Source organism: Macaca nemestrina, chromosome 17, assembly GCF_043159975.1.
Source record: "Macaca nemestrina isolate mMacNem1 chromosome 17, mMacNem.hap1, whole genome shotgun sequence".
NCBI classification, from domain to species: domain Eukaryota; kingdom Metazoa; phylum Chordata; class Mammalia; order Primates; family Cercopithecidae; genus Macaca; species Macaca nemestrina.
The window spans coordinates 52,855,697-52,870,182 of NC_092141.1; the positions used below are offsets into that span (position 1 = coordinate 52,855,697).

Here is a 14,486-nt window from a genome sequence, read left to right on the forward strand (position 1 = left end):
TCCTTGTGATACTTTGCTGAGAATGATGGTTTCCAGCTTTATCCATGTCCCTGAACAGGACATGAATTCATGCTTTCTTATGGCTGCATAGTATTCTATGGTGTATATGTGCCACATTTTCTTAATCCAGTCTATCATTGATGGACATTTGGGTTGGTTCTGAGTTTTTGCTATTGTGAATAGTGCTGCAATAAACATACATGTGCATATGTCTTTATAGTAGCATGATTTATAATCCTTTGGGTATATACCCAGTAATGGGATTGCTGGGTCAAATGATATTTTTAGTTCTAGATCCTTGAGGAATCGCCACACTGTTTCCACAATGGTTGAACTAGTTTACACTCCCACCAACAGTGGAAAACATTCCTATTTTTCCACATCCTCTCCAGCATCTGTTGTTTTCTGATTTTTTAATGATCGCCATTCTAACTGGTGTGAGATGGTATCTCACTGTGGTTTTGATTTGCATTTCTCTGATGACCAGTGATAATAAGCATTTTTTCATGTGTCTGTTGGCTGCATAAATGTTTTCTTTTGATAAGTGTCTGTTCACATCCTTTGCCCACTTTTTGATGGTGTTGTTTGTTTTTTTCTTGTAAATTTGTTTAAGTTCTTTGTAGATTCTGGATATAAGCCCTTTGTCAGATGGGTAGATTGCAAAATTTTTCTCCCATTCTGTAGGTTGCCTGTTCACACTGATGGTAGTTTCTTTTGCTGTGCAGAAGCCCTTTAATTTAATTAGATCCCATTTGTCAATTTTGGCTTTTGTTGCCATTGCTGTTGGTGATTTAGTCATGAAGTCCTTGCCTGAGCACCCAGATTCATAAAACAAGTCCTTAGAGACCTACAAAGAGACTTAGACACCCACACAATAATGATGGGAGATTTTAACACCCCACTGTCAATATTAGACAGATCGGTGAGATAGAAGGTTAACAAGGATATCCAGGACTTAAACTCAGCTCTGCACCAAGCGGACTTAATAGACATCTACAGAACTCTCCACTCAAAATCAACAGAATATACGTTCTTCCAAGCACCACATCACACTTATTCCAAAATTGACCACATAATTGGAAGTAAAGCACTCCTCAGCAAATGTAAAAGAACAGAAATCACAACAAACTGTCTCTCAGAGCACAGTGCAATCAAATTAGAACTCAGGATTAAGAAACTCACTCAAAACCGCACAACTCTATGGAAACTAAACAACGTGCTCCTGAATGACTACTGGGTAAATAACAAAAGGAAGGCAGAAATAAAGATGTTCTTTGAAACCAATGAGAACAAAGACACAATGTACCAGAATCTCTGGGACACATTTAAACCAGTGTGTAGAGGGAAATTTATAGCACTAAATGCCCACAAGAGAACGCAGGAAAGATCTAAAATTGACACCCTAACATCACAATTAAAAGAACTAGAGAAGCAAGAGCAAACACATTCAAAAGCTAACAGAAGGCAAGAAATAAGTAAGATCAGAGCAGAATTGAAGGAGACAGAGACACAAAAAACCCTTCAAAAAAAAAATCAATGAATCCACGAGCTGGTTTTTTGAAAAGATCAACAAAATTGATAGATCGCTAGCAAGACTAATAAAGAAGAAAAGAGAGAAGAATCAAATAGACGCAATAAAAAATGATAAAGGAGATATCACCACTGATCCCACAGAAATACAAACTACCATCAGAGAATACTATCAACACCTCTATGCAAATAAACTAGAAAATCTAGAAGAAATGGATAAATTCCTGGACACATACACCCTCCCAAGACTAAACCAGGAAGAAGTTGAATCTCTGACTAGACCAATAACAGGCTCTGAAATTGAGGCAATAATCAATAGCCTACCAATAAAAAAAAAATTCCAGGACCAGATGGATTCACAGCCGAATTCTACCAGAGGTACAAAGAGGAGCTGGTACCATTCCTTCTGAAAGAATTCCAATCAATAGAAAAAGAGGGAATCCTCCCTAACTCCATTTTATGATGAAGCCAGCATCATCCTGATACCAACACCTGGCAGAGACACAACAAAAAAAGAGAATTTTAGACCAATATACCTGATGAACATCGATGCAAAAATCCTCAATATAATACTGGCAAACCGAATCCAGCAGCACATCAAAAAGCTTATCCACCGCGATCAAGCTGGCTTCATCCCTGGGATGCAAGCCTGGTTCAACATACACAAATCAATAAATGTAATCCATCACATAAACAAAACCAATGACAAAAACCACATGATTATAGCAATAGATGCAGAAAAGGCCTTTGACAAAATTCAACAGCCCTTCATGCTAAAAACTCTCAATAAACTAGGTATTGATGGAACATATCTCAAAATAATAAGAGCTATTTATGACAAACCCACAGTCAATATCATACTGAATAGGCAAAAACTGGAAGCATTCCCTTTGAAAACTGGCACAAGACAGGGATGCCCTCTCTTACCACTCCTACTCAACATATTGTTGGAAGTTCTGGCCAGGGCAATCTGGCACGAGAAAGAAATAAAGCGTATTCAATTAGGAAAAGAGAAAGTTAAATTGTCCGTTTGCAGATGACATGATTGTATATTTAGAAAACCCCATCATGGCCAGGCATGGTGGCTCACGCCTGTAATCCCAGCACTTTGGGAGGCCGAGGTGGGCGGATCACAAGGTCAGGAGATTGAGACCACGGTGAAACCCTGTCTCTACTAAAAATACAAAAAATTAGCCAGGCGCGGTAGCGGGCGCCTGTAGTCCCAGCTACTCGGGAGGCTGAGGCAGGAGAATTGCGTGAACCCGGGAGGCGGAGCTTGCAGTGAGCCGAGATCACGCCACTGCACTCCAGCCTGGGAAACAGAGGGAGACTCCGTCTCAAAAAAAAAAAAAAAAAAAAAAAAAAAAAAAAAAAAAAAGAAAACCCCATCATCTCAGCCCAAAACCTCCTTAAGCTGATAAGAAACTTCAGCAAAGTCTCAGGATACAAAATCGATGTGCAAAAATCACAAGCATTCCTATACACAAATAATGGACAAACAGAGAGCCAAATCATGAGTGAACTCCTATTCTCAATTGCTACAAAGAGAATCAAATACCTAGGAATCCAACTTACAAGGGAAGTGAAGGACCTCTTCAAGGAGAACTACAAATCTCTGCTCAATGAAATAAAGGAGGACACAAACAAATGGAAGAACATTTCATGCTCATGGTTAGGAAGAATCAATATCGTGAAAGTAGCCATACTGTCCAAGGTAATTTATAGATTCAATGCCATCCCCATCAAGCTACCAATAACTTTCTTCCCAGAATTGGAAAAAACTGCTTTAAAGTTCATATGGAACCAAAAAGAGCCTGCCTTACCAAGACAATTCTAAGCAGAAAGAACAAAGCTGCAGGCATCATGCTACCTGACTTCAAACTATACTACAAGGCTACAGTGACCAAAACAGCATGGTACTGGTATCAAAACAGAGATATAGACCAATGGAACAGAACAGAGGCCTCAGAAATAACACCACACATCTACAACCATCTGATCTTTGACAAACCTGACAAAAACAAGCAATGTGGAAAGAATTCCCTACGTAATAAATGATGTTGTAAAAGCTGGCTAGCCATATGTAGAAAGCTGAAACTGGATCCATTCCTTACACCGTACACAAACATTAATTCAAGATGGATTAAAGACTTAAATGTTAGACCTAAAACCATAAAAATCCTAGAAGAAAACCTAGGCAATCCCATTAAGGACATTTTATTCTATTCTTTATGGTGGTCTTAAGCACAGTATTAAAAGTATGACTCTGATAAGAGGTTGATTGAACTTTATGTTTCAGCTTTTTAACTTATTAACTATATGACCTTGAGCAACTTACTTAGCTTTCCTGAACCTCAATTTCCTCATAATTAATATTATTCCTCACGTTAATAGTAATAGTCATGTATTGTCCAAAAAGGGATATCAGAATTTTAAATGAGCAAATACATATACATTGTTTAGTAGCATGCTGGAAAAAATAGGTGTTCAATAAATATTAGTTATTATCTTTTAACAGGTCTTTTGAGTTATAATTAACATAAAATAAACTGCATGTTTTAAAAAGTACAATTTGATTAGCTTTGACATAAGTGTTCACTCATGAAACCATTGTCACAATCAAGATAAAGAACATATACATTATTCTCAAAAGTTTCTTTGTGTCTTTTTGTAATCTTTTCCCCACTCTCCTGATTGGTCAAAGGTGGGCTGTTCTCTACAACTTGGCTATAGGACAAGGCTTTAGGAGATATTAGCTAGGAGACTACCTTTTATGGGAACGTTAATTTCTAGTTTTACATTTTCTTTTTCTGCATGCTAATAATGTATCCTAAAATCTTTAATAAATGCCATGTTAAATGTTACAGCCTACCAAACTTTTAAGGAATGATACCAATTCGACACACAACTCTTCCAAAAATTTGGCTTCATTTTCAAGGCTAGTTCCACCCTGATACTAAAACCAGGAAAAAGGCAAGACATGAAAACAAAGGTATGGACCAATGTCTGTCATGAACATGGAGGCAAAAAATTTCAACAAAATGTTAGCAAATTAAATCCAGCAATGTATATTATAAAAAGGATAAAGCATCATGACTAGCCAGGGTTCATTCCAAGAAGGCAAGGTTAGTATAACATTTATCTACCCGTTAATGTCAATGTAATTTAATGCATTAAACGAGAGGATAAGGAGGAAAAATCATATGATCATCTCTATAGATTCATAAAAAGCATTTGGGTTTAATGATCTACATTTATTCATGGTAAAAAAATTTTACAGGAATGTAAGGGGACTTCTTCAACCTGAGTAAGATAATCTTTTAAAACCTATAGCCAATATCATACTTATTGAGTAAACATTAAGCTCTTCTATCTAAGATCAGAAACAAGGCAAAAATGTCCACTCCTACTTTTTCTACTGTATTGGGCATCCTAGCCAGTGAAGTAGGGCAAGAAAAATAAGTCAAAGACCTATATATTGGAAAGAAAGAAGTGAGATAGTCTTCATTTGCAGATGACATGAAAGTTTACATAGAATAATCTACTAAATCTATAAAAATCTACTCATGAAAAGCCTGGATGCTGAACATGACATGATATTAAATAATTAAATTAAAGAAGAGCTATATATGTATATACACAATGTGTATGTGTGCATACACACACACACACACACACACCCCTTGTTCATGGATTGGAAGAATGGGTATTGTTAAAGTGTCAGTTCTTCCAAACTGACCTATACATTCCATGCAATCTCAATCGAAATCCTAGCAGGCTTTTTATTTTAGTAGAAATTGACAAGCAGATTCTAAAATTTTTATAGAAACGGAAAGGATCTAAAATAGCCAAAATGATTTTGAAAAAGAAGAACAAAGTTGGAAGTTGTGATTTCAAAACTTCCTATGAAGCTACAGTAATTAAGACATATAGGATTGGATTAAGGATAGCCATATAGATAAAGATAATATCATAAAGATAGAAATATACATAAATGAAACAGAATAGAGAGCCTGGAAACAACCTGTACATATATGATCAATTCATTTCTGAAAAAGGTGTCAAGGTAATTCAATAGGAAAAATGATAATCTTTTCAACAAATTGTACTGAAACAATGATATATCCATACAGAACAATTTAAAAACCCTCAATCCCTATTTCACATCATATGCAAAAATCAACCTAAAATAGATGATCCTAAACCTAAATGTAAAAGCTAAAACTATAAAATGTTTAGAAGAAAACATAGGAAAAAAATCATACAGTAGCCTGGAGAATGCAGATCCAAAATGAGGAGTAGCCTGTGCAGAGTGGAGCCTCCTCACATTGGCTTCACAACCACCTGTTCCCTGGGCTTTGCTGCTTACATAAACAGAGAGCCTCGATTGCCACCATCATCCTGTCTCCTAACACTACCAGCTGTCCCAGGTAGGGGGCGTGTTTTGACATGACCCCCATCATGCTGGTTGTGACAGTAGCTGCAGCAGCCCTGACCCATCAAGACCCACAGAGGCCTTAGCTTTGCTTGTGGCTACCCTAAGAGACTGAGTAACACCACTAAAATGGAGAAAATTGGACCGGTGAGACACAGGAGACTTTCAGTATCCAGTAGATAATTTCCTCTCTATTCCTTGTTGTAGATTGTTCTGAGGGCTACCTGGAAGCCAATACATACAAAAGAACAACAAGATGTGTCTTCTTGTGAAGCAATTGCTATTTCAGTTACAGCCACCTTTGTTTTCCTTTCTTCCTTGACTCACTTCCCTTTTTTCTTCACTCTTGATGCCCTGAGGTTGTATCTCAATATCCAATGTATCATTTGCAATTGGCTTTACCTTAAGTTTTGTTTGTACATGCTAAAACAAGATATAACAATAATTCTCTGAGGAAATAGCTACTTTTAACTATATTCTCATTTTACTGAGGCCCAGAGAGGTTAGCTAACCTGTCCAAGATGTTACAGCCAGTAAATGGAGCAGCAGGATTTGAACTCTGGCTCTAAAGTCCACACTTATAACAACTCTGCTATTATTATTTCTAAGGGACCTTGATCTGGCTGCCTGTCAGCTTCATCTTCCTAGATCTTGATTCTGAAGTCAAGACTTCTTGCCATGTTGTGTGTCCTGACACCTCCAGAGTTCATGTTTCACTGGAGCTTGGTTGTGGGACTTTCTTAGCATATTTGTACTGTGACAAAAGATCTGAGCCAGTCTGGATGAGAAGCAGTCGTAAGACACAGCATATTCAAATAGGAGTTCTAACCATGTTTGACAGCTGAGTAGACAGATATAGTCAGTGAGAGGGACATTTCTGACTGGGAAAAGATTGCTCTTCTAGCTGTGATGTGAACTAGGGGACCTTAAGGCTTCAACCTGCCTGTCACTAGGCAGAAAAGGAAGTTAAACTCTTTCCATTCCCCACCTGCTGTTAACATAACAGGTATGTCTTTTAGTGTGAAAGGGCGGCCAATTCTATTACAATGATGACACAGAATGGAAGCCACCTTTCTAGTTCCTGTGCCCTTTAATGTATATATATTAAGTGACAAGTTTTGAAGAGTCAGCTGTCACTCCATGGCAAGAGGAACACTATTTTTGATGTACGAAAGCATTTGTTTATGAAGAAGAGGATAGAAAGATGATTAGTATTGATTCTATAGTTCATCAAGTACTTATGGATGATCTACTTTGTAACCTGTATCCTGTGATAGATCCAAGGGATTGAAAGTAAGTAAGACAGTATCTCACATAGGGTAACCAACTGTTTTAGTTTGTTCAGGACTGAGAGAGGGTTTCCAGGATGCAGTACTTTCAGAGCTAAAACTGGGACAGTCCTAGGGAAATTGAAATGAGCTGGTTACCCTACCTGTTCCCAAGGAGCTCATAGGCTTGAAAGGTAGTCAGTTATGCAAATGCATAGCTATGAAATAGTGTGGTATGTAAATAATACTAGCTTATATTTCTTGATATGGCTTGACTGTGTCTCCAGCCAAATTTCACCCTGAATTGTAATAATCCCCACATGTCAAGGGCAGGACTAGGTGGAGATAATTGAATCATGGGGGCGGTTTCCCCCATGCCGTTCTCATGGTAGTGAATAAATCTCATGAGATTTGATGGTTTTTTAAATGGTAGTTCCCCTGCACAAGTGCTCTTGCCTGTCGCCATGTAAGATGTGTCTTTGCTTCTCCTTTGCCTTCTGCTATGATTGTGAGCCCTCCACAGCCATGTGGAACTGTAATTCCACTAAACCTCTTTACTTCATATATTACCCAATCTTACCTTTATAAATTTCCTTAATAGCAATGTGAAAACAGACTAATACACTTCTATAACACTTTCTATGAGCCAAGTGCTATTTAGAATAATGTATGTCTTAGTCCCTTCAGGCTGCTATAACCAAATACCATAAACTGTGTGGCTTATAAACAATATACATTTATTTCTCACAGTTCTGGAGACTGGAAAGTCCAAGACCAAGGCATCCAGAAGATTTGGCGTCTGGTGAGGGCTGACTTTCTGGTTCAAAAGACAGAACTCTCTTGCTGTATCTTCACATGGTGGAAGGAACTAGTTAGCTCTCTGGGGATGCGCACTAACTTCAATGATGAGGGGTATGACCTAATACCTTCCTGAAGGCCTCAGTTCCTAATACCACCACCTTGGGGGCTAAGATTTCAACATTTGCCTTTGGGAGAAACATAAGCATTCAGTGTGTTGCAGTGTTTTTACATGTATTAACTTATTGAATCCCATCACAGCCATATGAAGGAAGGACTATTAGTATCTCCATTTTACACAGCTAGAAATTGAGGCACTACTAAAGGGTAGTAAATCTGGGATTCAAATCTAGGCAGTATGAGTCTAGATTTGAGATCTTAACCTCTAAACACTTCTCTCAAAAAACCTAAGACATAGAAGTAGCACAGAGGGGTGAGTGATGAACTTTCTGGGTGACAGGATGGTCATTGGATAAGAGGTGGTGAGAAAATGCATTAGAGAAGGAGATGCCTGAGAAGGATTTTGAATGATGAATGAGGAATTAACTAGCAGAAGGGCAAAAGGGGCATTCTAGGAATAATAGTTCAGGTTAGGATATAGAGATGGGAAACATCATGGTGACATTGGTAAGTCAGTGCCAGTGAGGGTCCCCATGAAATTTTTCTGGGCTCTGACACTTACGGTGGTACATTTCATCAACCATGCCAGGACATTTGGAAAGAAGCCCAAAGAGGTAGCAGGTCCAGACCACCAAAGGACTCTTATGCCACGATAAGAATCATAGACTTTAACCTTTACCTAACAGGGCAGCACTGGAGACTTTGAAATAAAAATTGAGATGTGCTTTTTTAGAGAATTGCTGTGGTAGCAACTAGAGGATTGCTGGAAAGGGGAGAGATGTAGGAATAGTGGCAGGGGACAACCAAGTATGAAGCTCTTAAAAAATTACCCCATGAGAGCTGGCGACTTCAACTAAAGCTTGTGGCAGTGGGGATGGAGTGGGCTGGACGGATTCAAAAGACGAAGGAAATAAAATGGACTAAATTTTGTTAGTGATCGGATGAAGGGGCTAGAGGGATCAGGAAACCCAGTGATAAATTCTGTGAGCCTTATTAGCTGACTGGGTGAATGATAGGTCACCCCCCTCACACACACACACCGTTTTTTTTTTGTTTTTTGTTTTTTGTTTTTAAAGGAACATAGACAGAGAAGTGAGTTTAGAAAGGGAAAAGATAGTGAGTCTGGTTTTCCACAGTGTGACTCTCAAAAGCCTATAGGAAATCTAGATGGTATTGTCTAATCCAGATATTCCATAAAAGAAGGGAATAACTTGCCCGAAGGGTACTTATTTTTCTGATGAAGAGTGAAATAATAATTATAAGTGAAGTTCTTAGAGACAGGTATGAAGCAAATACAAAGCAGAATAATTAATAGAATACTAATTCCACATCCTTTGGGTTACCTTTGAAGTAGAAAAAATTTAATACACTCATTTATCATAAAGTATCAGTGGCTTACTTTACTATTTCCTCTAGAAATGTTTGAATTTTATGAAAAAGACATCAATACTTAACTGAATCTCTGATGAAAGAATTTCAGGTACCCTAATACAAAGAGATGGGACAAATTTTGGGGGGTGGAAATCAGCCTTCTAGAGCTTCTCAAATCATAGTACATTTGCAGCTGCTAATTCCATACGCATGGGTACAGGAGCAATTTGAGCAGCTGAAAGTTGCCTGCCATAGTTCTATACATGGATTATACCCATACCTGAACTACCCTCTGAAAAAAAATACTTCCATGTTTGTTTCAAAACATTGATGATCTTTAGGATCTTGGGGTCATAAGTACAGCAAGTCAGTTATCACTAATCAATATTTTAAAAAATCCTATTTATTTACATGACCTATTTATTTGAACTTGAATTTTTTCAACATCACTTCTCAGCTCCTTTCTCCTCTTCTAATTCCCTAAGTGTGATCATGCTTCCTTCAGAGTGTTCTGGATCTCTTAGATGAGGGAAGGGACATGGATTCCCCTCATCCTCACATAAACTCTCATCTGTGTATTTCTGATGAATGACCCCTGGATTAAAGTACATGAACAATGATCTTGAATACCTAATGCATCATTTAACAAAAGAATCTAAAGTAGTATCGCATGAATACATTAATTGAGCTTAGCATGTCTTCTTTGAAACAATTAAGAATAGAAGGAATGGCAGAACAGAGATCCACAGAGGCTAAGGAAATTTCCAAAAGACACATCTTTAATCTGGGAACCAGCACAAATACGCGACTATCCTGACATCTCACCAGTCCTGTAACCAGTAGGCAATTCGGTCTCCTTGCTATTAGAATGCCATCATTTATGAAATGGCCAAATCACCTGGGAGAATGACCTTGGCTCTTGTGATTGAGTGGCTTGGAGATCCTTTCCACCAGGCAAAACTTCACCCATCTCTCCAGTTTCCTAACTTTGGTTTTTATTTAGAGAAACATGCTGCTCACTGTTCTAACATCATTCATCTTTGTCAGCATCCAAGGCCACAACTTTGTCTGAACAGCCAGTGATATACTGCAGATAGAGTACACCAAAGACATTAAACTCTATATGACACTTATATGGACTCTGAGTTCACCAGAGATGGATTGATGCTGCCATAAAGCCTTGGGGTAGCCAGACAAACAAAAGACTAAGGAGACTGGTGGGGGCGGGGATGGTGGTAAGGAAAGCAATATCTTTCTACAGTCACTTTCTCTCTCTGCTGAGGTTGGCCTATATCTTATTTAGAAAATGAAGAAACCAAGTGAGTATGGGGATTTTTGGAGCCCAGTACAGAAGCAAACTCAGCCTTGATTATCAGTGGAGTTTCTGATGACTCTGACCAGGCCAGTGATCAGCACGGGTAACTGGATACTTAGAACATCCCACTTTGAACCCAGTGCACCTCATCAACCATATATCTTTTATGAAATAAAGAAAAGACTTAAATAACATAGATGCAAAAGTAGTGGTGGATCAAGCAAGGGTTTAAACACACATCCATTGATTCCCTTGACAGATATCCTCAGTATCACAGTCATAATGTTATTTATGGGCATGCTCACCCAGGATGAACAGAGTGCCAGCATTCCACTCTGCTTGCCCAGTCTGAAAACTGGATTAAAGACAGTAATATATCTGGGTTTGCATTCAGGATTATCAGCACGATGGAACTCATCTTTACCTGACCCAACAGGTGTTTTGTTAGGGACTCAGGAACCTGACTGGAAAATGATTTTACACAACAAAACACCAATGTATTTTTCACAGCTAATGCTAATCAGTTATGCAAGCACTTAATGTGATTAAGCTTACTGCAAACAAAATGCCCAATTATCAGAAATGGGGCTTCCCTACCCCCGTCCTGTCTCTCCACAGGGACGTGTATGTACAATTGCAGACCACTGTGTGTGTGTGTGCTTGTGTGTGTATTCTTCATGGACCACCTGCAGCTAATTTTGGAAGATACAGATTTTTAAGTGTTATTTAAGCCACAGCAACATATACACACAATAAAAATAATCAGTGACTAAGAAAGCTCCATATTCGCATGAAGAAAAACAACAATAAATTTGACTTACCAGTTTATGCTGTTCGAGGCAGCAGAGGAACAAGTTGTTGGTAATTGTCCAGTGCTTTCATTCAATAAATCACATTGGCTTTGCTTTCTCCTGTGGCTCAGCCTCTGTGCAAAGCAAGCGAACTTCCTTCCTATTCTGCGTAAAGAATGAAATGCGAACAGGATCACTACAGGCGAGAGCCGAAGTCCATGATCACCAAGCTACTCTTAATGCAAAATAAAAGAGCAAATGATGCATAGGGAGAGAAAGGGAGATGTAAATAGCTTGGCTCAGAGGCTAGGTGTATTCTCTAGACTGCAGCCTGGGGAAGGCTTGATTCCTGTAGCTTGTGTGCATGTAGTAAAAGGATACCATGACTTCAGTGTGTGTTTAGCCTATCATATCTGTGAGGACCATTTGAAATGGCTTACAGAGACATCTAGCTTCATGGCAAACAAGACTGAATCCGAACTGACTGTCACTCAGGGGTGAGCAGAGGGGCAGTCGGTCACTACATCAACGGCAGGGAAAGAAATATTGTCTGGCATCCAAGAGCTCATCCAGCAATCTGTGAGTGCAAATGATCTACAGCCCTTCTGGGGCCAGACACCCCCTTGTTTCCACAGCCGTCTGGGACCAGAAGCACATAGGTGGCCGTCACATCCCTTTACCACAGGGCACCTGCGCAATTCCTTACAAGCCCCTAGCAGGAGCTAGGGGGCATCTTAAGAAAGCTCTAAATCCAGTCAGGGCTGCTGAAGCTGTGCTTGGGTTTTTGTCTGAGCAGGTTCAGAGAAAGCAGTCAGCAGACGTGGGACTTAGGGCAGCAAGAGGCTCAGTCTCAGGAAGACGATTCCAGTGCTGCTTCTATGCCAGCCACATATGGGTATACCCGGCTCCTTTCACAGCATTGTGCTTTACATGACTAAGGAAAGACACAAATAGATTTCCTAGAAAGCTGCATATGTAGGCATTTTTAATGGTTCTCACTGAAATAAAATGGCAAATGACCTTCACAGGCTGCTTGTTATGTTGGGGGGTGGGACTTGCCGATTGATGGCACATATGAATACTGCACACGTGCGCGTGCACACACACACACACACACACACACACACACACACACACAGCAACACATGGCCCTAGCAACAGCATTAAGAATCTTTCTAAAGCTCTGTTCTGATTCTTTCTCTACCAAATGAATGTTTAGCTGCTGTGATGACTTCAGGAGTAATTTTGGACTCTTCTGCTAGGCACTGACTAGTCTGTTATCTATACCTGGAGCCAAATAAACTCTCAAATTTTGAATGAGACTGTAGCAAATCAGGAGAAAGTCTCTTGATCATAAACAAGAGGGTGGAGAGTTAATCTTTGGCCTGGTAGTTGCTTAGAATCCTGGAAATGACATCTTGTATTCCCCAAACTCTCCCCCTTTCTAAAGACATTATCTCCCCCCATAGCTCGCTCGCCCCCAACAGGTGGCTGTTCTGCAGCTCCGATCTGAGGCAGGGCTCAGTGACTCATAAAACCTGGGTGGCCAAAGGAAGAGCTTGGTTTGGCTTTTAACAATTGTCTTACTTTTTCTTTTCTTATTAAAAAGGCAAAATATCTTTTTTGAACATTTACTATCACTTTCTATCCTTGGATTTATTTGTCCATGGAAGCATTGCTATGAATAATCTAATTTAGTAATATTCATGCCCTTGAGGCTTAGAGGGCTATGTTTTTCATCAAGGATTAAGAAAGAGTCTGGCTTCTCTTGCACAGCCTAGGCCAAAATGATTGCCAGGTAAAACTCTACCCTTTCATCGAGAAACATTTTGGCTTTAACGCAGATTTACTTGAATTACATCTGCTGTGGTAAGCTAGGTGACTGAGTAACTCTACTAAGGTTAGGGGGTTGCCTCACAGGGGTCATGAGTTACACGTGCCATACAGACCTAAGAGGACAGTGCCTCTGATAATAGTAGCAACACTTTCTAGAGCAAATACTCAAGTTGAGTCAAAAAGCTCATGTTTATTGCAAAGGAAATTCATTAATTCATCCATCTATTCATTAATCTACTCTTCAATAGACACTTAATAAGTATTTAGTAGGTTAGATTCATTGTGCTACATACTTTAACGTTACTTAGAGCCTATTGATGAAGTATGAACTCCTCGACATACCCTAGAAAAATTTCCCATATTCTGGCTCTTCTTGTCTCTCTATCCTAATTTCTTACCACCTTTCTATTTGCATTCCATGCTGTAGCTTTTTTGAATATCTCTTAGTTCCTTGGACATGCTATATTCTTTCTGAATACCAGATTATCAAATATGATGGGTGTTCTTCTGCCTGGATGCTCAGTTCCTTATGTCTGGCTAACTCCTGTACAGCCTTGGAATCTTGGCTTACACATCAACTCTCAGAGATATTTTTCTAGCCCCTAGGCTGTTAGGATCCCTGTTCTGTGGTCTGAAAGCATGCCACCTTATACTCTGCCATCATTATATCCATTATATTTTATTGCATTCATTGTTTAGCATCAGTCATCCCCATTATATTGTCAGAGTTTAAGTGCAAAGTCTCTTATTCTCTGCTGTATGTCCAGGGTTTAGCAGAGTTCGTGGCACATAGAAGGCATTCAATAAATATTTGATGTTTTGTTGAAGTGCTTAGCATGTATTTATTGAATGAATACATAAATCACCTCGAGGAATAATGGGAAATGGGGTCTCAGAATTGAAAGGAATCTTAAAGTTCCCTTGGTATGTCTAATCTTTCTTGCCAAGTGACCATCCACAGAAGGCTTGCCTCCTCCAATTAATCCTTCTGGATTAATCTCAGCCCACATTGATCACACTCT

At 39.1% G+C, this 14,486-nt stretch overlaps 1 protein-coding gene across 3 annotated transcripts in view; it reads right to left on the minus strand.

Annotated features, from left to right (window-relative positions):
* Positions 1-14,486, minus strand: part of LOC105476782 (ankyrin repeat and fibronectin type III domain containing 1) — a 353,243-nt gene that overhangs the window by 169,648 nt on the left and 169,109 nt on the right. For 2 of the 3 annotated variants that reach the window (XM_071082907.1, XM_071082908.1), the window contains one exon: positions 11,659-11,793. In XM_071082907.1, the coding sequence (XP_070939008.1) occupies positions 11,659-11,793 (135 nt within the window). Of the gene's footprint in view, positions 1-11,658; positions 11,794-14,330; positions 14,484-14,486 lie in introns of those variants that run through there. The other variant, XM_071082909.1, reaches the window with a different exon arrangement.